This window comes from Pogona vitticeps, chromosome 6 (assembly GCF_051106095.1).
Source record: "Pogona vitticeps strain Pit_001003342236 chromosome 6, PviZW2.1, whole genome shotgun sequence".
Taxonomy (NCBI): domain Eukaryota; kingdom Metazoa; phylum Chordata; class Lepidosauria; order Squamata; family Agamidae; genus Pogona; species Pogona vitticeps.
The window spans coordinates 17,716,736-17,744,625 of record NC_135788.1 but is presented as its reverse complement, the minus strand read 5'-3'; the positions used below and the strand labels follow the sequence as shown (position 1 = coordinate 17,744,625).

Sequence of the window (27,890 nt, the reverse complement as noted above, 5' to 3'; positions counted from 1 at the left end):
ACATTTCCCAGAATGCTCTTTAAGAGGCGGGACTAGAATTGAGTTGCGAGCTGTTAGAAGACATTAACGGGAGGCAAGCCCGAACCGTGGGCAAAGGTTAGTGGAGCCTGTCACTTTGAGGTAGGAACGGGGGTTGTGCGTGTTTTTTGTTAAAATACAGCTCGTTATTTCCCTTTTATTATTGGGAAGTAAGGGGGAAGCTCTTTTCAGTGCTGCCAGCAGATTGGCCTGCTTGCGGGGGTGGGGTGACATTTTATTATAGGAGGTAGGAGAAAAGAATATTTTTGTTTGTGTTTTTAGCTGTCATGTTCTGCCTGTAATTGAAGGGATCGGTTGGATATGTGTAGGTGTTTCTTCCCTTTCTATCTCTGGAACAGTGTATAATATTAGGTGAATAGCAATAATGGGTGGTGTGTTTTGTGCCTCGGATTATTATTGATGCAGGATTAGAAATGGCTTTGGAGAGCTGCTTGAAAGCTTTGTGTACCTATACGGGTGGGATGAGTGATCGTAGATGAAATTACCTGGAAGAAGTTTTCAGGTATAATTTTGGTGAGGATAAAATAATAATGCTTGTTTATGCAGAGAGCTTTGCTACAGAGCAACATGCATGTCCCTGTAATAGCAAGTGTAATTATTAACGAGGCAGCCTGGAGGGCCAAAGAGCGTTGCAATGTTGTGCAAACACTTTCTGAATAAATCGGAGCTCGGGGAGCAAACGGTGGAGGGTGTTCAGACCTGGCGAATAGGACATTCTGGGTCTGGAAAAGTGGAGGACAAAAGAGGACAAGCGTGCAAGCACGATCAATAGTAGTGCATAGGAATTATGCTCCGCAGAAAGGATTGCCAACAAAATGTTAACATCGTTAAAATGCTGCCGATCTCAGCCCTCCCAAATTCCCCCCTTTTTAGTGAATGTTGTGAATGACACTTCTGATATACAGTATAATGAAGTGAGCACAGCATCTAGAGGGGAGTGGCTGTCGACTTGCATTTAACACGTTATAACTGATCCTGGGAGTAACATATTAAATTAATAGGTCCTCCTTCTAATTAAACGCGTGCTATATAGGTGGTATCGCTGATTCCCGAAGTAGAGCTGAGAGCAAGGCTCACTGGGGTTAAGTTCCAAGCAAGCGAAGTCTAAGCTGTGCAGTTTTAATATGTTTCTTAATTTATTTATCTACTGAGAGCCGAACTTAAAAAACAGTGGGTGAAGCCTTTGAGACAAACGCCCTACTCACAATTCTTTACTATAACTACATACTTTTAAATACTTTATGTAACTGAAATAGTCCCATATTCTTTTCTGAGTGGCTCTCCTTGCTGTGTTGTCTCCTTTGCTTCTGTCTTCTATTGTAAGCCCTTTGGGGCAAGGATCTGCCCTTTTAATCTCTGTCAAGTGCTACATACATGGTGATGCCATCAGTATTAATGCATAGACCAATTCCAGAGACGGAGGGGTGGGACCAGGGGCTGAGTGAAAAAGCTTAGAGTCTCTTTTGAGATTGCAATGTGATCTTTAAATTTGTATGAAAATCTGCTCCAAGGAATTCAACGGGGCTTGCTCCTAGATGTACACAATGGCAGGAATCCTTACTAGCCCCCTAGAATGTGGGATTTATATATCTGTCAACGATGCACTGGATTCCCCCGTAACTGAATACATGTAGTCCTACTATCACTATTATTCCGGCGTCAGGAGTTCAGATAGAAAGGTTGAAACAGGGATTGAGTCAGGATCCTGGCCAAAGGGAGCAAAGACCATATATTCTGCAGAACTGTGAGGGTGTCAGGTTTGTTGTGAGCGATGAGGCGAGGCCGTAGCCCGCCACCGCCTTCACACGACCATTTGACTCGGGAAACAACGAGCGAGCGAGAATAGGGCTCCGGAGGTTAAGTTTCTCGCTCTCAATTTCTCTTTCCCTCCGGCTGGAAGGGGCGGAGACGGCCGCGGCCTTCCCGTTTCTTCCCTCGGGCAGCCCGACCTCGGTATGTCTTGGGTTCACTTGGCTGCAGGGTTCTCCCCAGGGAGGGAAGGCGCCGGTGGCGGCGGCGGCTAGGACGACGACGACGACGCGGCGACTCCCGGGCGATTTACCTCAGGCCAAGCGGAGAGGCGGAGGCACGACATGGCGGAGACGGAGAACAGCGACGACGGCTCGGTCTACGCGACCCGGTTTGAGGCGGCCGTGAAGGTGATTCAGAGTCTGCCGAAAAACGGTAAGAGGGGAAGCAGAAAGGGGGGGGAAGAAAGAAAGAGTGGTCAGACAACGCGAGGACCCTCCCCAGTGAATATAGGAACCCCATTCCTCAAAAGGGGAGAAACAGCCCTACTTTTGGAGTGCCTGTTTCCAGGGAGGTGTGTGTCTGGGGGGGGAAGTGTAGTGCTGAAGTGGGTTCTCCCTAGTATGTCGCCACTACTATGGCGAGTCTGCATTCTAGGTCTTTTGGGGGTTCCAATGTGTTATAGTGTACCCCTGAGGGGTTTTCTGCTGCCAATCCAGCCCCTGTGGCTACTCTGAAAGAAGGTGAAGCCACAGCCTGATTGCAAGTGTGCTCAAGATTGCTACGTATGGCTCTTAAAAGCACCTCGCTGGGTGTTTTTAAGAGCCATTTAAAAACTTGGCTCTTCAGGCAGGCTTTCCCTTATGTCAGTTCCTGAATTCTATCTTTTTGTTCTTGGATTCCCCATCTTGATCATGCTGTATTATTGTTCAAATGTTTTTTTATGATTATGAATGTTGTTTATTTTTTATTGTGATGTTTTTATTGTTATTTTATAATTTTATGATTTTGTAAGCCGCCCCGAGTAGACGCTGTCTAGGGGGGCAGGGTATAAATCGAATGAATGAATAAATAAAGTATCCAGTCTTTTTTTTTTTTAACAAAAAAAGTGAGCAATGCTCTAGGTACAGCATGAGTTAGAAGAATATTTGTTCACTGCAAGAACATTTAAAAAAAATATATGGCTTTGGACCTGCCGGTCCTTTTTGGATCAGGTAAACTATTCCTAACTTTTTAAAAAAATATCCTTCTTTTTAGGCAGTTGCCTCTAAGATTTCGTTAAAGAGAAAGCAGTATAAAACATAGGTTTTATAATGAATGATATGATATACACTAAAAAAACCAAAATGCTTAAACTCCTGGGTGAATAAAAAAGCCATTGATTTTGCACTGGAAAGAAATTAGAGTTGGATAGAGCAAAAATTATTAGGAGACAAATTTCACAATTTCAGTACTGTAATTAGAAGGGCCTGGTCATTGATCACTGCTTGTATCACTTCTGTCAGTCTGAGGACTTAATCTTAGAGCTGCAGAGCTATAAGAGACCCTTTACAGTAGACCATCCAGTCAAGTTCCTATCTAAAAGGCACATTGGGGAATCGAACACCCAACCTCTGGCTCTCCACCCAGATATCTAAATCACTAAATTATAATAGGAAAAGGGGCCTTGGTTGTTATAACTGGACAACTTTGTAGGAGGCCAAGTAGCCCTTCCAGTGGAGTGCTGTACTTGTCTACTCAGAAGTAACAACAAGAAGTTGTGTGGCATGTTAAAACATTCACCTGATGAAGCAGACTACAGTCCATGAGAACTTACATTAAATAAAGCTTATTAGTCTTCAAGGTGCCTAAAGGCTCCGTGGTTTTTGTTGCGAGACTAACATGACTGCTCTCTGAATGCTCTCAAGCAGCAAGACAGACTGGGTTCAGTGGGAATTATTTCCAGATAAGTGTGCATTAAATTTCATCTGTGATGTCACGAACTGTAAAGAGGCATTTGTCACAAAAAAGCCATCTTAAGTCAAAGATGAATTGGTTGTAGGTGGTTAACATTAGGCATAAACTTATTCTGTTAACAGAACCATCTTTTACTAGCCGGCTGATTGACTTGCAGAAGGGCTCTGCTGATTAAGTTATACCTCATAAGGACTAAAATAAAATAAAATAAAGGAGGCTAAGAAGATGCAGAATGAGGGAGAAATTGAGTTGGTATTCCAGAGCCAAATGTTCAGGGGCAAACCACAAGGTTAGGCCAGTGAGACATTAGTTCTAAGTGATTTTCAGTGTTCTTAGACATTATGGGATTTGTATTTGTGGAAAGTTTCGCCTGATCTAGTGTTGGCTCAGCTGGCTCTTGGTTAGAAACAGCTGAGCCAACACTAGTTGGTTGGAACTGGGCTTTAATAGATTTATCGTGTGAGAATGTGTTTTGAGATCATGTAAGGGTTCTTCCTTAAATACAGCTGAAGGTATTCCTGCTCCTGGCAGGAAATGAAATGTTGGTATGTATCTATAATGAGAGCCTTTAGTGTGATGAACATCTTCCCACCATGTGCAATGCAGTAATATGTATTAGGAAATTGAATAGTTTTCAAGATCTGTATTTTTAAATTTTATTTTCATCTCTTCTTCATGACTTCAGAATTTTTTCAATTTATGCATCAAACTGGGAAATGGTCCACTGATACAGATATGTAGATGCCTTTTCAGCTCTCGCTCTCTCCCACCTCTATATACACAGGCCGACACACATACACGTATATGACTAATCTGAGATTAGTTGAGGTAAGACACACCAGAGAACTAAAGTGGTTGAACAGGCAATGAAGAAATCAGCTCTTGACATTAGTTTCAGTAGGGCAGGTTGTACTGAGCTGGCTTTGAGAGTAGGTTGTTCAACAGATACTATTATAGTACTTGAAGCAACTGGACTGAAATATCCTAAGCTGCCAAATGGGGTAAAAGAGTTTTGTATTAAAATGCCTTGTAGCTCTTTCCCTAATGTTCTCAATTTCTTTGGTTGTTTCTTTAGCACTTCAGTGCTAAAGTCAACATAGGACTTAACGTTTGCTGTACCATCGTGATGACAGTAGTTTTGTCAAATTCCAACATGAAACAGCCATTAAAAAAGTAAAAAAAAATATAACAATAGTATCAGGAGTATCATGAATCACATGTTCATTCTGCTCTGCACACATTGATTTCACCCATAGCAAAAATTACAAACTGAAATGACATGGTTAATTGTGAAAGTTAAAAGTACAGTAGACATGTTTCTTTGTATTGGCACAAGAGCACTTTGGTCTCTAGATCCTCTCATATCATAAAGTGAAGGTAAATAGAAACAGGAGGTACAGTCAATTGGGTTTTCTGTTTCCACTTGAAACTGGTGTAGCTAAAAGAAACTCTTAACTATCGTTCTTTTCATGTATACAGTAGTGTTGTTGCTCTCAGGACCCAGGAACTTCATGCCAAGCAATCAGTATTCTGTTTTTACAAAATAACATGTTTAAAAGTAACAATAGCTTATAGTATTTCTTACTTTGAAAATTTCTTCTATAGGTTCGTTCCAGCCATCAAATGAAATGATGCTCAAGTTCTATAGCTTTTATAAGCAAGCCACACAAGGACCTTGTAATAGTCCGAGACCTGGATTTTGGGACCCCATTGGTAGATATAAATGGTAAATATCATGCACAGGAGAAAAAATGTTTTAAATTATATTTAGACAAAACCTGCCCAAGAGAAGAGAAGTAGGACTAGAAAAGTTTTTTGAGTAAAAGGGCCATCCTCAGTGATAGAAGAGCATGTGTTTTGCATGCATAAGGTCCCAATCACTGACAAATTTTGGGGAGGTTCTGAAAAGATGGAGAGACACTGTTGGTCATAGCTGACAATACTGAGATAGATGGAACAATGGCTTGATTCAGTACTAGGCAGTTGTACATTTCTCTGGCTGCTACTTTTGGACAATGCCAAAGTAATACAATCATATATATATGTTTCCTTTAATATAAATATATGGTAAAGGTTGTCCTCAGTTGGCTTTTTGTTTTTTTAATGAAGCCCTGAGGCCATTTCAGAAATCCGGTCCCCCAAATGCATCAGTTTTGTCATATAATAGCTAGACAGGTACAATACTTGTATCTTAGTGATTTGGACTTAAAATGTGTCTAGTATATGCTATGGTATGTTAAATAGATATGAGGAGATGGAAGCAGAGGTTAACTTTCATAAAAGGCCTTGATTGATAAAAGAAGAGTGGTTTACCAAAATATTTAGTATATAGATAGTTTTTCATAAATTTGGAGGAGGGATGGGTAGGATTTTGATGTTGACTACAAATTAATTTGATATTCACTGCCAGAAAATCATTTGACAAGGATGATGGCAATGTAGAGACAGCACTGGCTCAATTTTTCTATAGACTTCATACAAATCCAGTATAAATAAAATTGTTACATATGTGTGTACCATTTACTAGAAGCTGCAGATTTAGATCAGGGTTCTGCAAGCTGCTGATCCCTATGAGGGAGTATTTCTCCTGCTAATTCATGCATGGTCTATCAAACAAGTTTTTCAAGTTTTTGAAGTGTTACAGAAAACCTCTGAAGAGCCAGAAAAACTTGTAAAAATTGATTGACTAATTATCCCAGTAAGACAAGAGTGTTTAATATTATATTTATAGAAATCTATCTATTTCAGGAAATTTTAAGAGATACGATAGACATTGTGATATGGTTTGTTAAAGATTTGAAGCAGCTCCTCTCTTTTGGCAGGAAATGACGACTGAGCCTCTTTTGAAATATTAACACATGTATTTGATTTAACATTTGGTGATTCCACAACAACTTCTGTGGGTTCAAAACAAGTGAGATCTGGCAACTGTCCAGAGTGTGAAGACAAGAACTCCGTCTGTAAATTGGCAAGGTTCATTGAGGAGTTGGCCCCGAACGTTCCTGGTTGAATTAAGAATCCCATATGAATTAAGAATCCCATACAATTTTGATTGAGGCAAAATTGGAACATTCCAGTGTTTGAAAAGGGGTGTAAATAACAGAATAAAATGTAAGATACATAGTCATGCTTTGGCCAGACTTATTGAAATCAATGGGACTTATCTAGTTATGATGCTGTCATTGTCAAATCAAAGATACATTGAGAATCAAGAGCTAATGTTACAGAAATGTACTCAGCTTTATGGTGTTTTGAAGATGTTTATTGTCTTCATCACAGGGATGCATGGAGTGCTTTAGGGGATATGCCCAAAGAAGAGGCCATGATTGCCTATGTTGAAGAAATGAAAAAGGTAAGAGTTACTCGATATGGAAAAGAAAACAAATATTCAATAGCTTTTTCAGTTCTAGGCTCTGGAAGCTTGAGTGTCTAACTAAGCTTTAGAAGGGATTTCTGTCAATTTTTTGATCGACTTTGCTCTGTGCAGCCTATCATAATATTCAGTTTTAGAGAACCTCTGTCATGAAAAGGAAATGTCCAATTCTAGTGAGGTGCTTTAGGAAAGTTTATGGTACTGAACAGCCTTGAAAGAGTTGCTAGAATTGGAGTTAATTCACAGCAAAATTAGAAATGTAGATTGAAATCTAATAGTAAATGGCAATTAGAGTAGGCCCATTGAATCACTCAAGATTTGATGAGTCCATACCTATGTAAGTTCCACTGATTCAATGGGCCTGTAGTTGCAACTGGATTTTATCTGTGGAGAAGAATGAAACTCTGCAAGTTATTATTATTTTTAAGTGGAATCTTGCTTAGAAGGGGCTTAGCTCTCCCATATTTAATATATTTTAAAAGAAATACATTATCAAAGTACTCAATTATTTGAAAATGAAACACATTGGAAGTTAAACTTTGGACATATAAAATATGTATAGCCTATTCAGTTCTGTGGGGTTATCGTACCTTCCAAAACTTTACACTAAACAGCCACCAAAAATGAAGCTGCATTTTGCTTATGAAATGCTAAACTAATGTAAGAATCAGAGGTTCTCATTCACCTGAGATTTTTTAACTGATCTGTTAAGCATAAATACTTCTTATGAAGTAATATTAGAGTGAACAAAAAACTAATTGTTAAGGATTTCATACTATTCCTCAATTGAACTTTTTCATAGTATCTCTGGAATTTTGAAGAATGACCTGTATTTCATAAACATGTAAAGAAATATATATAGTTGGGCTGCAATTGAGTTCAGCAAGAGTGGTTTTCATTTATTCTGTTACATTATAGAATACGTAGAATACTGTGGCAAATATCCTGATACTACAACAATTATAGAATAATTGAGTTGGAAAGGGCCTACAAGGCCATCAAATCCAACCCCAGTAAATGTAGTAAACCAAGGTGTGTGAGAGAACAAATAAAAAGAACATTCTAGAACACAGAAGGGCTATCTGTACAGTATTGCAAGTATTTATCTTTGCCATACAGCTCTGCAGAGTGGCTGCAGTGGGATACATGTATGGCATGGTGACCTCAGTTTCAGCCCTCTTTAGTGACTGTCTAGAGAAGATCTTGATCTGTCACTTTCCTTCACCTATGACATCAGCCCTCAGTATACTACAGTGGTGCCTCACTTAGCGATGTTAATCCGTGCAGAAAAAATCGCTAAGCGATAACATCGCTAAGCGATATTAAAAAGCCCATAGAAACGCATTGAAACCCCTTCAATGCGTTCCTTTGGGCTTAAAACTTACCTTTAAGCGAAGATCCTCCATAGCGCCGCCATTTTCGGTGCCTCTAAAGCGAGGAATCCGTCCCTAAACACAGGGGGTGGCCATTTTGTTTACCCAGTGGCCATTTTGAAACTGCCAATCAGCTGGCCGAAAATGGGCCCTTTGCGACGATCGCTTCCCTGCGATCATCGCAAAGCGAAATTTCCCCATAGGGACCATCGCAAAGCAATCGCTTTTGCGATCGCAAAAACAACATCGCAAAGCGATTTCTTCACTAAACGGAGCAATCGCTAAGCAAGGCACCACTGTATATTACTTTTTATTTCCCCTTCAGCTCAAATAATGGACCAGCCTCTTAATCTGTAAAATCCTAAATGAGATACAATCTGTTGTGGTGTTACTTCACCTTGTGCATGAACAACAGTTCCTTGCTTCACCCTGAATCTTTCAGATACCCAGGACTGAGGCTGGCTTTGTACTGTACATTTGTCTGAAGATGGTGCACAGGCTTAGTAAGAATCCCCATCAACATCTTTGTGACAGAAATCAGACTGTACAGTAATCTTTAGGAAGGATTTAATTGATGAAGTCAACATTTTAGAATTCAAACTATTTACTGTTCAAAATGATAGCACAAATAGGAGTTTCTGTGATTTATATTATTTATTTATTTATTTATTTATTTATTTATTTGATTTATGTATGCACACAAATAAGAAGTTGAGATCAGAGAAGCTGAATAAGCAAAATATTAGCTTAAAGCTGAGTCAAATTTGCTTTTAAGCATGCACACACATTCTGCTCATGTTTATTATAAGGCATAAACCTAGTGCCTTAGTGTGTTATGTAACGTACACTGTAGTTGATTTTGAGATGCTACTAAATCAGATGTCAAAGTACTAAATGTAAAGATGAAAAGCACCAATCAGGGTGTGCTTTTGCTATGCTCCATGTCGTACAGTATCTCCATTTCTGCTGTATGCAACATGTTTACTTTCAGGTAGTCAATAACATTCTGAAGTGACTGGGCTGTGTGCTGAAACCTATAGTAGGAAATGTCATCTGCTCTTTTAAGCATGAAACTTAAATAGAGAAGTACTGGCCAGAAACATACTGGCTTAAGCAATCAGGCATTGGCCCCTTAAGTGGGCTCCCTTTAATGTGACTGGTTGTGTTTTAGCTGCAAAATTAGATACATGACCAACAGCACGAAGAACAACCTCTGCATTCTTGAGGGCATGTGAGTGGCAATTTTGCCATGCTTTGAGGGTCCCCCATACTCTGACATTTGAAAAGTACTGTATATTTAAAAAATGGGCTATTTGAAGATGCAAGAGAGATTTCCAGTTTTTAAAAACTCATTTAATTAAATACATTTGTCCAGTTAACAAAAGTCCACTCTCCCAGTTTTTAGAGTACATAACTACTGCATTAAGAAATGTAAAAGTAGAATAATAATTTTAAGATTGATATGCACATTAGCCATGTTCCATTGAGAATGTTGCCCTTGGGCTACCAGAAAATCAGGGAAATGGCCCTTGGCTCCACTGAGATCACCCACCACTACGTAAAGCAAAATCGGCTATGCAGCTACCACCTGTGCTGATAATTTTAGACTAATAATAGTTAAGTTTCACTCCCATAATTCTTCCATAGAAGATTCTGTTGAAAGCAATATAATAAAAATGTTGAACATTTCCCCAAATTATTATAAAGCAAAGCATGCTGCTTATATACCGCCCCATAGTGCTTCAAGCACTCTCTGGGCGGTTTACAAGTTAATTATGCAGGCTACACATTATTGCCATGTTTTAATGGCTTGACTTTTAAATCAAAACTTGTGTGGATGACAAACAGATATTTTCCATGATCTAAGGAGTCTTGCTTGCACCCATGTGCTCACTTTATGCGCAGTTTGGTTCTCAGCAGTCAGTTCGGCTCAGTTCATTAGGATTGCCAGATAATTGTGGCTTAAATATATCAATTGCAGTGAGGCTCTGAATATGCCATCCAGATCTAGTGAGAGAAAGAAAAAGAATATCATAGTAGCAATGATGTGTCTTGCCCATTTTAAAGGACAGTGTTTGGTAATGTTTTGTTTACCCAGCAAACTGATGTAGCTTTCAGATCCTTCATTTGTAGTACATAAAAATACAGTTTGTTAATATTTCTTTATGAAATTTCATCATATAACTATATGGAGTGTTTGTGTAATTAAGTGTTACAATTAAGGCTTATTAAGAAAGATGTACTCTTCTAGGAAGTACCAGAATGTGTCGGATATGTCATTACCTGATACGTTGTTTGCAAACATTCTATATTGCTACAGATTCTTGAAACTGTGCCAATGACAGACAAAGTTGAAGAACTACTACATGTATTAGGCCCATTCTATGAATTTGTAGAGGATAAAAAGAAGAAAGGATCTGGCATAATACCAGGTTGGGATATAAAGCTCCTAATTATCTACTGTCTTGTTAATTGCAGGCATTTACCCAATTGCATATTTTTTCCATTGCCATGACGTGTTATAAAATTCATGGAAATATATTACAGTTGGCTTGCCTCAACTCATTTGTTTATTCTGAATGTTAAAATACACGTGTTCATAACTAACCCTCTGAGAAGCAAGTGAAATTTGGGAAAAAATTGTTGATATGAATCGTAGTGTAATCCAGATTCTACTACTTGATAATAGGCAATGGCAGCTATTTAAGATTTCTGTGTGGAGACAACAATCATAACAAAGCATGTTGTGTACTGTTGTGCTCTTGAACTTTTATTTCCATATGCTTTATTTCTTTATTCATATTAGAGCATTGCACAATTTAATTTTAACAATGTGTATGAAATATGGATAAAATTAAAACAAATTAAGACTTTAAGATAATGAGACTACTTTTATTGCTTCTTGGCCTTTTGGCTAAGATCAAGTGTAGTGTGTGTGTGTGGGGCTAGACTACTTTTGACCAGAATGGGATACTTCAGTAGCATTATCTTGGGATACACATGCTGTGCTTTATGTATTCAGACTGTTGCATTCTGTTCCTGTTCCTCAATGTCCCTTCTTTTACTATTACTACTTTGAGCATGCATTTTTGACATTGAAGATGATCTTCACCTCAGTATATCAGGACCTGCTCTTCCATAAATTTTGCTATGAATTGCAGCCTTCCCAGCCATGCTGGTTGGATCTGGTTAGGGGGTAGAGTCTTGTAAAGTCTGGAAGACCACACATTTCCTTGTGGATAATTAAAAAAATGTTTTCTATTTATTAAACCTGTGCCCCCAATTTCTACTAAACCGTCAAAATCTCATGTGTAGTACCGTCTTCAGTGGCAGGGAACCTTTTTGGGCCCAAGTGCCCAAACTGGGGGGAAAAACAAAAATAGCAGGCGGCGTGCTGTGGCGGTGGCGGAACCAGAAGTGGCGGCAGAAGGGGGAATCTCGAGACCCCACTCCGGATCTGCCGCCAGTGCCAGCTGCTCCGGATCCTGGCCTGCCTGCCTGTCGAAGCGCCAGCACTGCAACTATATCCATTTCCTGAGGTTTGGCTGCCGGGGGGGGGGGGGGAGGAGCAATCTAGCAACTTACGGCTCATGCGCCCGCAGAAAGGGCTCTGCGTGCCAGCTGTGGCACATGCGCCATAGGTTCGCCATCGCTGATAGTTGTTTCATTTCTGTCTTGAGCCTCATTTTAGGGAGAAGAGCAAGAAAATCTAAAATATTAGCTATAGAAAAGCTGTAGCACTATTTTGATTTATAACCTACACCTTTAAATCCTGTTTGGAAATAAACTTTTTTAAAAAGTTAAGTACGAATGAAGCTGTGAAACAAAATACTTATCTTTCTAAAACAGCAACTCTAAATTACTTCTCAGATTGCAAGTTAAATGTGAGGTTGTGTACCTTGTATGTATTTGTAACATGCATAATACCGGTAATATTTGAGGAACACCGATATGTATATTTTACTTTGTGTATGCACGGGAGAGAGTCATCATTTGCTCTGGCCTCTTAGTGCAGGTTCCTATTGTGAAATAAAAACAACTGGATTATTATACAGGTAACCTGATATTAAATGGATTAAAGTATTTTTAAAGTATTGAAATAGGTTTCAGAAGCTAATGAGACTGCTGTTGTTATATGAATTGGAAAGCAGGAAGGAGAATGGACTCTTTTTTTCCCCTTTGGACACTGTTGTTTGAAACACCCCTTTAAAAAAACAACAGAGTGTTAAAACTTAGTACTTCATGTCCGTGTGTGCTACTTGGACAAACAAAATGTAAGCCACTTCATGTCCTTCTTCAATCCTCCTTTGGGTAGAAAATGAGTCTGAATATTTTAACTAGAAAACTGAACTAACCTTAAAAGACCGTTACATATTGGGCAAAATCATTTTGCCTTAATTTATGCTGTGCAAACCAGACCTGGTGGTAGCATTATTTAATTTAAATTAGTGAAAGCTGCCTATTCTCCCACCTCTTCAAGTTCTGAGGTTCCCTACGGTTTCTTTTTAATCTGGGGAAGGCTTTGGAAGCTTCAAGATGGAAGAGGGTAGCTTTAAATTTAAAAGAAATCACTGCTGGATCACCAGTGGTATAGCAATCTTTGACTATCAAAGTTTCCCTGGGGCTCCCAAAGACTTCCCCTGGGTAAAAAAAAAAGCTGTGGAAACTGAATGGAGGATAGGAAGTTTTTAATTAATTTAAATTAAATATTATTAGCACTAGGTGTGGTTTGTGCAGCATAATTTTACACCAGCAGAATTTTGCCCAATATGTTTATGACTGTTTTCCTGTTTGAAGGGTTGTCCATGAGGATGCATACCTATTTAAGAAGCTACTCTGTTGCATTTTATCTATTTATGAAGCCAATTTCCTAGTATGTCAACATAACCTGCCTTGCCCTGGAAAAGATTCAACTAGATCATAGTTGATAGAATTCAGGCATGGGTAGGTAATTTGCGTCTGCATCTCTAATTTCTTCCAGTGATTCTCTATCTTTGTGGTTTAGAATAGCAGATTACCTTACAGCAAAAAAGGTAACAAAACATGTATAACGAGTCCCAACGTGCTACAGTACTTGAATGTGAAGACTGATATGGCAAATGTACAAGTTATGCTAATGTAGATCGCATCCCACTGGTCTGTGTTAATTAAACTTGCTCAATAATCCTGCATAAACCTCATTAAAACCTAAGTATATTAAATTTAATACATTTAATAAGTAGTAAAATTGCTTATTAAATGTAAGTTTACAAGTCCTACTGAAATGAATGGAAGTGAGAAGAAGAGCATACAGTATGTTGTAGATTGCACCCATAATTATTTAAGGCTACAGTTAAAAAAACGATTCATTCTTGAAATAAAAAACTGACAAAATATTGTAGGTGCACTATTTACTTCTGTGATCTTCTCTTTGTTCACTGTGTATAATTATATCTGCAAACTGGAGGACTGCAGAACAAAATTTATCTATTGAGGAAAAATCAGGAAAAGGCTGCATGATTGTGGAAACAATAGAAATGCTGCAGCAGGCAATACCTTTAATCAACAATTAAGAATATAAAACAAAAAACAAATAGCATGTTTTCAATGATAAATCTTCTTCTTCAAGACTGTGAATCAAGTGCTTGTGGGCAGGTCCAAACTCATATGCTGTTTTTAATGTCCCACATTCACATGGCTGGTGGTATAGAGGCCAGGTAAGCTTCTTAGATGGAAATAGGTGCAACATACATGTTGGTTTTCAGCTCTTCTTCACCTAGCTATTTGGAACTTATGGCCCATCTCTTAAAACAGAGGACAGTCACAGGCGATCTGCCCCCACCTCTCCTTTTCTGCCTTTTTAGCTGGTGGAGGGAAGACTGCTTTGGTGGCATGGCCCACTTCTAACACAGTTGGTTGGGATTAGGAATTTAGTTAAATCACTAGGAGCAGTCAGTTTAAGCCAAATTAAAGCAAAATAAATAGTTTTACCTGATGAGTGCTCTTTTTAGCATGTAGTACTGCTTGTTTGATGTCAAGAGTCCACAATGTCTGAGAACTTATGTTGATCTTCAGTTGATCAGCTGTTCCATGTATCTTACTCAATTTATCTGTTGAGTTCTCTTTTGACTCCTAAAGAGAATAATTGACTTCTTACTATGATAAATGATCAACTGTAGCAAAAATCGCTTGAGGGTTTTCTAAAACTTTATTCTCATGCATCAGATTGATAGCCTTATTGGACTTTTTATCATATAATTTAAAGTCACTGGTTATTTGAAGGAAGTTAAAGCCCAATAGGTTTAGAACAGTAGGCAGATTGTGTAGTGTTTTGACTCTTTCAAGGTTTGGCTTGGCCCCTGTGTTGATTGATTGTCTGGTTACAGTATGAATAATTCCATTTTTACTGCCAGATTGTCAGTCATTTTAAACTTTATTATTACAATACATGCATTTGATCCATTATATAATATTGAATAAATTTGATGGTGTTAACAGCTGTGTAACTGTTGACACAATAGCTTTGTGTTTAGCATATCGATTGTCTAGGTAGAATTGCTTTACATATCTTGCCTTAAGAGTTTACCAACGTGATGACTGTTAACTTTCACTTTGAATTTTATACAGTTTGTGAAGAAAAAAAGGCATAGTAAGAAAAATGTTCACTTAACATGGGAAGATATTCTGAAAGGGAAAGTAAAGTTTAAGGAAAATATAAAGCAAGAATTTTCTTTGAGTGAAACAGAGGCAAATAATCTAGAATTAGCTTAAATAAGCACTAAACAACAACGTGACTATTTTAAAAGTTATGTTCCCATAGTAAATATATCTTGAAACTTCTTGTTAGGTCCTGGAAATGGTGTGCCATCTGTGCCAACTGTAAATGGCAAATCTGAAAGTAGTGACAGTGGAGCAGAATCAGAGGAAGAACCACACGAGGAAGAAATAATAGAATTACAGCAAATTGGAAAAGGTATACATTTCTGAATTAAATCTGTTTTTCATAGCTATTTTTAGCATCTTTTCAGTCTTGCTCAAGCAATTTCCATTCCCTCCCCCACCATTTCTTAATTTCTTATTAAAGTTGAAAAGGGATGAAAATACAGTATGTCAGAGCATAGCAAACACATTAAAGACCTGTTATGGGTCCTTGAGAAAGAGCATTAGGATATAAGAAACTGACAGCTTTAAAGAGAAGAGGAAAAGAGATGGGAAAGTAGACAATCTTAGGCTATTACTAAGAATGGACTGACTCAGCTTTGCTGCACTTTAATATGCATCCTATTTTATGCTTCTATTTGGATGAATCACACAGACTATGGATTGTTTTGGTGCCAATGTCACCCTGGCCTCTCAATCTGATGAGGTTTGGTGCATATGACAGCTCACATCCAGTTTTCCAAGGTTCTCTCTCTTTACAAAAACAAAACACACACACAGAGAGAAAATAAAAAACTAATACATAAATACTGTAACTTAATACATACATAATTACACAAAGTTTATTTAAACAATATTAAATAGCAGTAACTACGTTTGCTTGATACATGTTGATGGAATCAGTGTTGAACATACCTATGAGCAAATCAAAAATACAATTGAAAATGAGTTTTATTTTTTCATGCCAGTCTGTTTGAACTTTTGCTCTTAAGGTTTAACAGAAGATGAGAGTGTGAAACAAGGCTCAGAGAAGGAGCTGGACAGTGTTATTACCAATGGCTGTTGTGATGATGTACCAGATGCCAACATTCACAGCGAACTACTGACCAAATCTGCTCTGAATGGTATGAATGTGGACGAAGAACCAAAGAAAAGAGATAGACACCTAGACCTACCTGTTGTATCTAATTTTGAGCCTCCTCATCAAGGTACTACCCTGACTATTTAAATATGCCTACATGGTTGTTAGTGGAGTAGTGATGGTGGGGAGAGGATATGCATTTTACTTTGGGGGGTTTGATCCTACATTATGTGTATATATTCAATTTTACATCCTAGGGTTAATGCGCTCACTGGGTCTTCAGAGTGAGAACCACTCTGTGCACATGAAATAATGTCCTATAGCGCACTTGGATTTTTCTCTGGCATAAAATGGATGGTGGCAGGTTAATGCAAACAGAATATCTGCACAGTGGGCAGCCATGTGCAGAATTTAACCTTTAATATAACCTGCTGGTGATGGCGTTCTAGCATAGTAGGATTTTCTTCCCTTCTGCTCCCATCTCCAGTGCATCCTTCTGCACTGTCCCAAAACAAAGCTCCAGTGGATTTCATTGTCCTCCTGGTCTGAAGGGCACACAATGGGGCAGCAGAAAGGAAGGATGAATCGCCTCTCCTAATTCTGTTGGAAATCCCCACCACCACCATTCTAGTACTGTATAAGAAATCCATCATTTGGCCCTAAACCAGGCTGTGCATGTGGGTGAGCGGAAGGAGGAGGTGAGTCAATGCAATGTACTCTTTGCATCTGATGAGGTCTGACAGTGATTATTAGGATGCAATGTGAAATTAGGAAGGGGGACTTATAGCTGACTACTTGTTTTTTAAAAAAACTGCATTATGTGGACAGCATGCTTTTGTTAGAATCTTATTCTACAGGAAGTTATCACGTACACTTCCATTGATTGCTTAACCATTTAATAATGTTCAGAAATTATCTACTCTGAACACATTACTTAGAATACTGTATTACTCCACTAACTACAACTGAGGTAAATATCTTCCTGATTTCTTAGGTACATTGGACAGCTCTATGCATTTAATAAATTTTAAACACATATAGTGTGCTTCCAGTCACAATATTTAAACTGATCTCCTAAATAGTAGTACAGAAACGTACTAATACTAATGGCTATTTAACATTTGGGAGACAAAGATGTGAAATCTTTTTTAGCTGAGAGGGCAAACAAGAGAGAGAGAGGAATGTTCCACATATTTTAAAAAATAAACTGAGATACATATGTTCAGTATTTTTACTTTCCTCAAACTCTTTTTGAAGAATGGTCAGCACAGTTAGTCTTAACAGCTATACTTTTGCGTTAGCAACATCATTTTGTAATGCATTTCTGTATGTTATTGATTGGGTCCAGAGTAAAGCATATGCCTTTCATTTGGAAGTAAACTTTCTATCGTCAGTCCTTCTGTCCATAGAAGGGAGGTGTTTAGTCTTTTATTGGCTTTTATGTAATTATGATAAATTCAATTTCAAATCATAATGAGTACACAGCAATACAGTTCTGTTATCAGTGCCCAATGCTAACAATGAGAAACAACTTGAGAAACATTTTTAATAAACCTGCTGGATCAAAAATGTTGCTTTCACAGCCTGATCCTATACCCTATTAAATACTGCTCAATATTTTCGTTTTGATTCTCTGCTTTCTTCTTGCCAAAATTAGCCTACTTATGCCTACTGTTTGGCCATTTACCTATAGGTTCAGATCGGAATGAAAATGCGACTGAGGATGTCTCTGGAATCCTACTGTTGACAAGTGACTCCGATAGTGAAATATACTGTGATTCCATGGAGCAGTTTGGCCAAGAAGAGGTGGAGTTTGATAAAGATCTGTACTGAACAGGGGAAAAAGTAATCCATACTATGTGTAGCCTGGATAATTAAATTGTAAACCACCCAGAGAGTGCTTTAAGCACTATGGGGGAAGTATATAAACAGCACACTTTGCTTGCTAGCCACAGTCTAAATCAGAGGTAGATCTCGGAGGGACATGCTCTCACCCACCTTAGGTCCTTTTTAAGGAGAAAGGTGGGGTAGAAATACTGTACTTTAAATAAATAAATGCAATCCCTCCCTTTTTTTTAAATTACCCAAGAAGAAGCCCCATCATGCCGTGTGTGTGGATTGGAGGAGAAATTGCTGTGGTCCTTTCCTATAACTTTGACCTGTTTTAGGCCAAGAGGTCTCCTGATTCTGCTCATGGACAACTCAAGATTACTAGCAGTATTTAAAACCAACCATAGATTTCCCTTTAAAATGTAGTGCAATAAAAACAGAGATAGGTGCCGTAGATGAGAATGGAATCTCTGGATAAAGCAATTATCTAGTAATTTTAAAAAAACACAGCCTATTGTAACAGTGTAACAGTATATGGTAAGGCACCATATGAGGGGACAGATGAAGGACTACATCACAAGGAGTTCCGCCATTAGGAGTGGGTATAGAGAAGGCATTTTCTGCCGTCTCCATCAGGGTGGATATTCCACCATTGCTTCACATGTATAATTGTTTTTGAAATATCTTTTCCAAGCAGACCAAAACATGTTTATTAGAGATGGGAGTTTCACATTCTTTGGACTGCAGCCAAAGAAGACATTTTCAGAGGAGCTTTCTTTACCTATACATGGACCTCCATACCTTTATTGGCCTTTTAAGAAAAAAGAAACTGCCCTGGTGGTGGCAGGGAGTGGTAAGGCTCCATAAGAGTTGCAAGGGTTCATGGAACAGGTAGTCTCACTGCCCATTAGGCTCTATAGAGGAAGCCTCTCAACTGGAAAGTTATTTGTCTCAAAATTTGATACCTACTTCTCTTATCTTGTAGATGCTGGAAGTCAGTACATCAACAAAGGAATTTTCAAAACGTCCATTTCCTTTCTCAGAATCAAATCATAGTAGCTTGTTAGAAATGTCTGGGTTTCTGGATCTTGGAAACTGCATGTCAGAAGGTACAAAAGAGGCTGCAATTGAGGACAAGGGTGAAGTCAAGTGCGGTGGTGAAGATGGCAAGGCAAGTGAGGGAGGTCCTCATAAAGAAAAGAAGAGTGGCGAAAAGGTGGACTTCTATGGAATCAGAAGAGGGCGAGGTACTGTTGGATAGCTTGTTTTGCTGTACCCTGTGATGATAAAACATTCTGACATTTTTTGTAACCAGTGGGCTCTCAGCTCTTTGTATTTTAACCTGTCATAGTTATATATATTTCATAGGCGCTATTTCTAAGAGTGCTTTTTCTTCTCTTCTCAATTTAGGACACAGAATGCACCCTTTGGGTGATGGAGCCCAAGGTGGACAGATAGGTAGTGGAGGAGATGGAGAGCGATGGGGTTCAGACAGAGGACCAAGGAGCAGCCTCAATGAACAAATTGCAATAGTGCTCATAAGATTACAAGAAGATATGCAAAATGTCATTCAGAGACTACATGCCCTTGAGACGCTGACAGCTTCACAGGTAAAATTCCACAGGCCATGCACGGCTCATTAGTAGAGCACATAGTGTTTTACATGTAAAACTCCCAGGATTGGTCTCCAGTGTCTGCATGTGAGATTGGGAATGACTCTGGTAAGAAATTCTGGAGCACTGCTACCAATTTACAGTCAGTGTAGCTGTTGTGGACCAAGGGCCTGACTTTGTACAAGGCAGCTTTCGTATACAGCAGTACCTCAGTTTACAAAATTAATGCGTCCTCCGGGACGTTACGTAATGCGGAAATTTTGTAAACCAATCATAAACCAAGAGATGTGCAGACAAGACAAGCTGTCTTGTCCCAAGTGCCATAGTGCCTAGGGAATTTTGGGATCTGTAGTCCAAAAGCACAAATCTCCATGCCTCTGATAAAGCACTGCAGAAGGTCCTTTCTGTATCACAGAAGAACTCATTTCAAGTGGATAGAGATGATTTTTTGAAACAGTGTGTCAGCATGCTTAATAACTAATTCAAGCTACTCTACTAAATCACATATTCATTGAAATAACTTCAGTGTTGGGGACGAGTCATGTGTGAATTTTCTTTAAATATCTTAGTCTGAGGAAATCATGGAAGAATATTCCTGGGAATAGCATTACGTATTTGTTACACAGAGAAAGTACAAGATGGAGATCAAGAAATATAAGGCAGCAAAAGAGCTTCTGAGCTAAATTTTTACATGCAGTATAAATTCTTATATATGCAGATAAAATATACTTCCGCAGTGTCTAAACTCTACAGTAGGAGCATAACATAAAGCTATAGATATAAATTTGAAACCTCCTTATTTGCTGTTTGGTTAACCTTGGCTTTTTTTTGTAGGCAAGAAATGCAGCTTTGAATTCAAGTAGTCAGCCTGTCTCACCTGCTAAGGTAGGTTTTTTTAAATTGTAAATCAAGAATTAAGATTTTTATAGTGGTGTTTAAATGTTGGATTTGTTGGACTGGAGCTTTTCATAATATGCTATGAAAATCTCTATAAAGCAGCATGTTAAATGCCACTTGGATTTTTATACGAGGGAAATGTGCCACCCTTAAATATTTCTGAACATTCACAAGTTCATGATGGAAAGGAACTTTCAAGTGGTGGATCAGCCAGAGAATATAATATATGCCATTATAAATTAGTCCTATGTTACAACTTTGTATAAAGATGACCTTGCTAAGAAGTCCAAGATGTGACAGTGAAACAGAGAGAAAAATATTTTTCAGTCTGACTCACCTGGGGCTACAATAATATCTACTACTTACAGTTCCTAATGCAAAATCCTTAATAAGCCATTATTTGTGCAAGCACCTATCATTAAAGGAATTCTGATTTTTATTTGGTTATCAGAGACCATCCTGGTGGCCCTTTGAGATTTCTCCTGGTGCTTTAGCCTTTGCTGTTTTCTGGCCCTTCGTTGCTCAGTGGTTGGTGCATGTATATCTTCAAAGGAGGAGAAGGTAAGACTTGTTGCATATAAATACAAACATTTGCCTTTGAGACTGTTAGAGAAAAAAATTGAAATGACTTGCACGATGTTCACCTTATCCAACCACTGCTTTACAAATAGTCTTGAAATTATTCTATGGATTTAATCAAAACTGCTGCTTGATTTTAAATTCAGGGCCAATAGCTCTGTAGCTCTGTAGGTATAGAAGGAGTGATGTCACCTGATTGTCAGTTCCAGGTTGCATACAACCTTATTTCCTTGCAAGCAAATTGTGTGAAACCCAGAAATAAATCAGAAACTCTTTCATGTGGCAAATTGCTTCTCGTGGTGACATCACTTATGCTATAATCACAAAACAATGGACTATGATACTGACTGTTATCTTCATTATTGTGATCATAACTCATTGATGTGAAATATTCACAATATTCACATTGTTCCTTCAGCTTCATTGATTCCCCTTGTAACTGTTCCCATCACAGAAAGATGTACAGTATGAGCCAAGAACAGTGCCAGATAGGTGAACATCAAGATCTTCCAATCTCTCCAAATGTTTTTCCAGGAAGTGCTTGAGGGCCCCATGTCAATGTCAGAGCACCCATATTTCTTTTTGTCAGTGACATGTGGCAGTTAAAGAGCACAGTGGCAAGATTGGAGAAACTGTAAAGACAAAGCTGTGCCTATCATGGATGGTTCTGTAAGATCTGGAGTTAGCATTGCTCTTTTTAAAAAAATTAACAAAGTTTGCTGGTTTTTACACTGCAGATGAAGCAAAGCTGCTTGACTGCTTCATTTGCACAATAGTTTCACACGAAAATACACATGGGCTTCTTGTACACATGCATTTTAAAATAAAACCGGTAATTGATAACTTCTGTTTTAAGTAATTTTTTTGAGAGATCTGCGTTTCAGTTGATGTAGTTCAGATATATTTGTAACAAACATGATCTGCAGAGTTTATTAGAGAGAAGCTTTTCAGCTGTAGTTGGAAGGTCAATTAAAACTGTAGGGTCCCTATTTCTGAGTATGTGAAATTTAATATGAATTTCTTAACTTGTTTCCTTTTTTAAAAAAACATTCATTCAGAATGTTCAGAACTGGGTCTTGAAGATGAAATAGACTGTCAGTGACTTGCCTTGCAGGAGGTATTCATGTAATTCTACTTTACACAGGTAGATGAGGTGGAGAAAGGCTGGAACCTCAAGAGTGTGACGGGGAAAAATAACTAATGTCACAATGCTTGCAGAAGTCAATAGCATGAGACTCTGCGACCCTTTTATGCCATTTTCGACAGTATAATGAGATTCATCAATGCACAAGATTTTCAAGAGGTCACAGAGATCTCTTTACATTCTGGAAAGAGGATCTATATGGGCATGCCTTGATGTGCTACTATGCCAACTAAACTAGACTTAATATGCCAGTCTACTGTATAGAGGTGCATAGTTATTGTTTTTCATTCAGTGTTATAAAGTTGTTTTGTTGTATGACACATTTACTTGTTTTAAAAAAGGACAATGCCTGAAATCCAGTAGCAAGCCACAATAGGCGCATTGAATCAATGGAACTTAAAGAGTAAACTCACAAAATCCCTGATGATTCAATGGGCCTACTGTAGTTGCAACTTACTACTGGATTTCAGTCAGTATTATATCATGGACCGACAAATGGGGAAATTTTTCCTGATACCAGGGATGAGAATGTTATTCTGTGTCTGAAGCTATGCAAAAACTACTGTTTGAGGAGTACAACTTAGTTTGGTAGGAGGGCTCACACTTGTCATATTATTCCAGAATAAATTAGTGATCTAAACTGGTAATATATGAGGTTTTCTTCTTCTTTCAGAAAACAGAACTGAGAAGTCAATTTCGAATTTTACTTAAAGACTGTTAATATGAGGAGACTCCAGAGGATAGTTTTGGAAATCTACAAGAATCACAGACTCTGGGATGGCTCAATCTTCCTTGTTTTTCCTTTTGCACTACCTGAGATAACACACTTGAACAGTCCCTTTCTCTTTGGTTACAAGTAGAATAAACACAACTGTCCTATTGAGCAATCACATGGACCTTTAACTGTTTTGGAATGTACATTCTTGATAAAAGACTTGCAAAGTTGAAGGTTCTTATTGCAGCTCTTACTGAGAGAGGTTCATTCTAGCTTTCAGAAGAAAAATCTCCCTTAGTGTAGAATCTTGCAAAAAAAAAAAAAAAAAAAACACAACCCCATAACAACCTTGTAAATTGTTACTTTAATATGACTTATTTTATATTTTTGCTGAGGTCTTTCCCCTTGGCAAAAGACAGTGGAAATAGTAACTCTAACATAATCAGAGTTTGCCAGATACATAACTAACACCATTGCTGAGAGGTTTAACATATACTTGCTGCTACATAGCGGAGTAAATTGTTAGTAAATAAAGTACTATCAAATGTTTGAGACTACAGATTGTACTTGCATAAGTACTATCTCCACTGTATCTTTTTAAAACTTGCTAGATGAGTTGGAATGTGGCAGGATAACCCAGTTAACCCAGTGCACAGGCTACAATGCTGGGAGAGAATGACCGTATGTTCTTAGCTATCTAGTAATCCAACCATCAATGGAATCTAAGTTCTTATTCCATTGATTTCAGTATGACTTACGTTGGTACAGTATATCTGGATTACATCAAGAGGTAGTCATGTACTTAAGTTTAGTGAAATCATTTTATGAAAATATCTTCAATTTTATCTGAATTCTGTACCATACATACAGTACTCAAAATGCATGCTAAAATTAGCTACACATTGCTGTCTTAGTATGTGTGTGGAAACAGTCATAATTTGGCAAGGGTCATAGGCAAGGGCCACTCCAGAGAAAGCCTGCACCCAGTACCTAAAAAGGTACAAGCAGAGTTCTTTAACTTGAGCTACCTTTGTGGCTTACGGCGCGTAGACAAGTAGTGTCTATGGACAGGATATTAATAAGCATTTCATTCTTTCTAAAGCTGTGAACCTCTAACTGGGCTGTACTGATCTAAGATAGCAGGTGTTGGCTCACAAGATTGAATACTCCTACTCAAAATTCCCCGCTGAGGAAAGCCAAGTGTTAATTGAGCAGATTAGGCATGAACTTTTCCTTCTGACACATAAATTTTTTTGGTATAAGCTGTCAAGTATTGGGACCTCCTGGCTGAACAGTCCAGAGGCATAAGGCTACTGACGTTTAAGGCCAGGTCAACTCTTTATTGCTCATGTTAACTCCTCATCAGCATTCTCAGCCTGGATACCTGTGAGACAGCAGTTGGTGCACCAGCTTTTTATTTACACTGGGCTGGGACCAATTCATTGTTTTAAAAAATCTTTGGTATAAAACAGTAAAGAGTACAGAGCTCATCCTTAATCTGCGGCCTTTCCTCCTCCCTGGACCCCCTACAATGGCAATTTCCTTTATTCTGTAATTGATTGAAGACGATTTTAGCACAGTCACTTTACTGAATTTTTAATTGTTTTTATTGAGAATATTCATCTTTGAATAGAACTGCCTGTTAATTCCAGCATCTCTCAAAATATAACTGGAAAGAGGAAAAAGAAATAATGAAGGCTAATGTTTCTTCATGTGATCACTTCTTTGTTGCTACGATGAAAATAAAAATGGCAAACCTTGGAAATAACGTTGTAAAACATAAGCCGTGTACCCTGCATGAATCTACTACAGTCAATTAGCCAATTTTGGACTAAGTAATAGAGTATGAGATGTTTCTCACTATGAAGTCTTCAGACGGCTACATCAAGAAGCTCATGACCTTGAACTTTGAAAAGCACCTTCACCTGTTATATGCTATAAATAATGTAATTACAGGAGTAAAGTTTCTGCCTTGCTTAACAGAACATGATTTCAAAGTTTAGTTTTACAAGGTAACTCATTTTAATCTATTGTAAATACATTTATCAAATAAAAGGTGTATATTGCCTCCAAATACTTAAAGCCATTGCATGAGTGTATGCAGTAGCAGAGGCCAGTTCAGTGACTTAAGGAATATGTCTAGTTTCTTAACTGCTTAGATGTAAATAAGTAGAACAAGTATACTGTTGGTTGAGGGCCTATTGCTTTGTCATGGAGAACTGTTGTTGTTGTTTAGTCGTTGTGTCTGACTCTTCATGATCCCATGGACCAGAGCACGCCAGGCCCTTCTGTCTTCCACTGCCTCCTGGAATTGGGTCAAATTCATGTTGGTAGCTTCAATGACACCGTCTAACCATCTCGTTCTCTATTTTCCTCTTCTCTTGCCTTCACATTTTCCCAACATCAGGGTCTTTTCCAGGGAGTCTTCTCTTCTCATAAGATGGCCAAAGTATTGCATACTCAGTACCTGGAGCCCAGGAAAGTAAAATCTGCCACTGCCTCCGTATCTTCCCCTTCTATTTGCCAGGAGGTGATGGGACCAGTGGCTGAGATCTTAGTTTTTTTGATGTTGAGCTTCAGACCATTTTTTGCGCTCTCCTCTTTCACCCTCACTAAGAGGTTCTTTAATTCCTCCTCACTTTCTGCCGTCAGAGTGGTATTATCTGCATATCTGAGGTTGTGATATTTCTTCCGGCAATCTTAATTCTGGTTTGGGATTCATCCAGTCCAGCCTTTTGCATGATGCAATCTGCATATAATTTAAATAAGCAGGGAGACAATATACAGCCTTGTCATACTCCTTTCCCAATTTTGAACCAATCAGTTGTTCCATATCCAGTTCTGACTGTTGCTTCCTGTCCCACATATAGATTTCTCAGGAGATAGATAAGGTGGTCTGGTACTCTCATTTCTTTAAGGACTTGCCATAGTTTGCTGTGGTCCACACAGAAAGGCATTTGCATAGTCAATGAAGCAGTAGATGTTTCTTTTTCGTGGCCTCTTTGAATGCACACAAATGGGTCTTGTCTGCGCCTGCGCTGATGTTCTCGGAAGATTCTAGAGCTAAAAGTAACAATTTTATGGTGTGATTCCCCCATGAGACACATACTCCTCCCACCCACCCCTCCTCTCAGTTCCTTTTTTCCATCGAGATGTATGGTTCTCTAGAAAGACAGAGCTAGCCTTTAACTCTTTTGAGACTATTTCCTCTCTTATCAATCTTATTCTTTAATTATGTAATCAATTGATCCCCTTCATTTCGCTGTGTTTTTTCGCTTTCCCGCCTTTTGATTCCCCCCCTCCGGTTGGCACTTATGGCCTCTCCAGCACCTTTCAATGTTTTTCTGGAACTCTCTGGCTTTGTCCATAATCCAGTGCATGTTAGCAATTTGGTCTCTAGTTCCTCTGCCCCTTCGAAATCCAGCTTGTACTTCTGGGAGTTCTTTGTCCACATACTGCTGAAGCCTGCCTTGGAGGATTTTCAGCATAACCTTGCTAGCATGTGAAATGAATGCAATTGTACGGTAGTTGGAGCATTCTTTAGCACTGCCCTTCTTTGGGATTGGGATGTAGACTGATCTTTTCCAGTCCTCTGGCCACTGTTGAGTTTTCCAAACTTGCTGGCATATTGAATGTAGCACCTTAACAGTGTTATGTTTTAAGATTTTAAAGAATTCCACTGGAATGCCATCACATCTCCACTGGTCTTGTTGTTAGCCATACTTTCTAAGGCCCACTTCACTCTCCAGGATGTCTGGCTCAAGGTCAGCAACCACACTATCTGGGTTGTCCGGGACATCCAGATCTTTCTGGTCTAATTCCTCTGTGTATTCTAGCCACCTCTTCTTGATGTCTTCTGCTTCTATGAGGTCCCTCCCATTTTTGTCCTTTATCATGTCCACCTTTGTACAAAATGTTCCTTTAATTGCTCCAATTTTCTTAAACAAATCTCTGGTTTTCCCCTTTCTATTATTTTCCTCTATATCTTTGCACTGTTCATTTAAGAAGGCCCTCTTGTCTCTCCTTGCTATTTTTTGGAAGTCTGCATTCCATTTTCTGTAAGTTTCCCTATCTCACTTGCATTTTGTTTCCCTTCTCTATTTGTAAGGCCGCGTTGGACAGCCACTTTGCTTTCTTGCATTTCCTTTTCTTTGAGATGGTTTTTGTTGCTGCCTCCTGTACAATGTTACAAGCCTCCATCCATAGTTCTTCCGGCACTCTGTCCACCAAATCAAGTTCCTTAAATCTGTTCTTCACTTCCACTGTGTAGTCACAAGGGATTTGGTTTAGATTATACCTGGCTAGCCCAGTGGTTTTTCCTACTCTCTTCAGTTTAAGCTTGAATTTTGCTGTAAGCAGCTGATGATCAGAGACACAGCTCCAGGTCTTATTTTTGCTGACTGTATAGAGCTTCTCCGTCTTTGGCTGCAGGGAACATAATCAATCTGATTTTGATATTGCCCATCTAGTGATTTGCATGTGTAGAGTCGCCTCTTTTGTTAGAAAAGAATATTTGTGATGACCAGCTTGTTCTCTTGACAAAATGTTATTAGCCTTTGCCTTGCTTTGTTTTGAACTCCAAGGCCAAATTTACCTGTTGTTCCTTTTATCTCTTGACTCCCTCCTCCCATTCCAGTCCCCTATAATGACAAGAACATCTTTCTTTGGTGTCAGTTCTAGAAGGTGTTGTAAGTCTTCATAGAACTGGTCAATTTCAGACTCTTCAGCATCAGTGGTTGGTGCATAAACGTGGATTACTATGATGTTGAAAGGTCCGCCTTGGAGAACTGTTACCTGTTTTTTTATAGGACCTTCCTAGGAAGACAAGCTGCTTAATGTTCTCTGGTTGCCATCTTCTCCAAATAAGGTAGGTTTTAAAGTAAGTTGGCAGGGGAGAAGATT

The 27,890-nt window shown here is 38.6% G+C and overlaps 1 protein-coding gene across 2 annotated transcripts; it reads left to right on the top strand.

The window, feature by feature from the left end:
* The first annotated feature begins 21 nt into the window (after positions 1-21).
* Positions 22-25,062, top strand: ACBD5 (acyl-CoA binding domain containing 5). Of its 2 annotated transcripts, none has more exons than XM_020801257.3 (13): positions 22-96; positions 2,020-2,223; positions 5,350-5,470; positions 7,024-7,096; positions 10,811-10,922; positions 15,317-15,442; positions 16,122-16,337; positions 17,904-18,016; positions 19,026-19,287; positions 19,451-19,650; positions 20,488-20,538; positions 21,002-21,111; positions 22,947-25,062. In XM_020801257.3, exons 2-13 carry the CDS (start codon positions 2,133-2,135, stop codon positions 22,957-22,959), a joined length of 1,488 nt encoding a protein of 495 aa, XP_020656916.3. In that variant the 5' UTR covers positions 22-96; positions 2,020-2,132; the 3' UTR covers positions 22,960-25,062. The 2 variants fall into 2 exon arrangements, with proteins under 2 accessions (XP_020656916.3, XP_020656907.3); XM_020801248.3 differs by having other exon boundaries at positions 34-120.
* Positions 25,063-27,890: the final 2,828 nt, after the last annotated feature.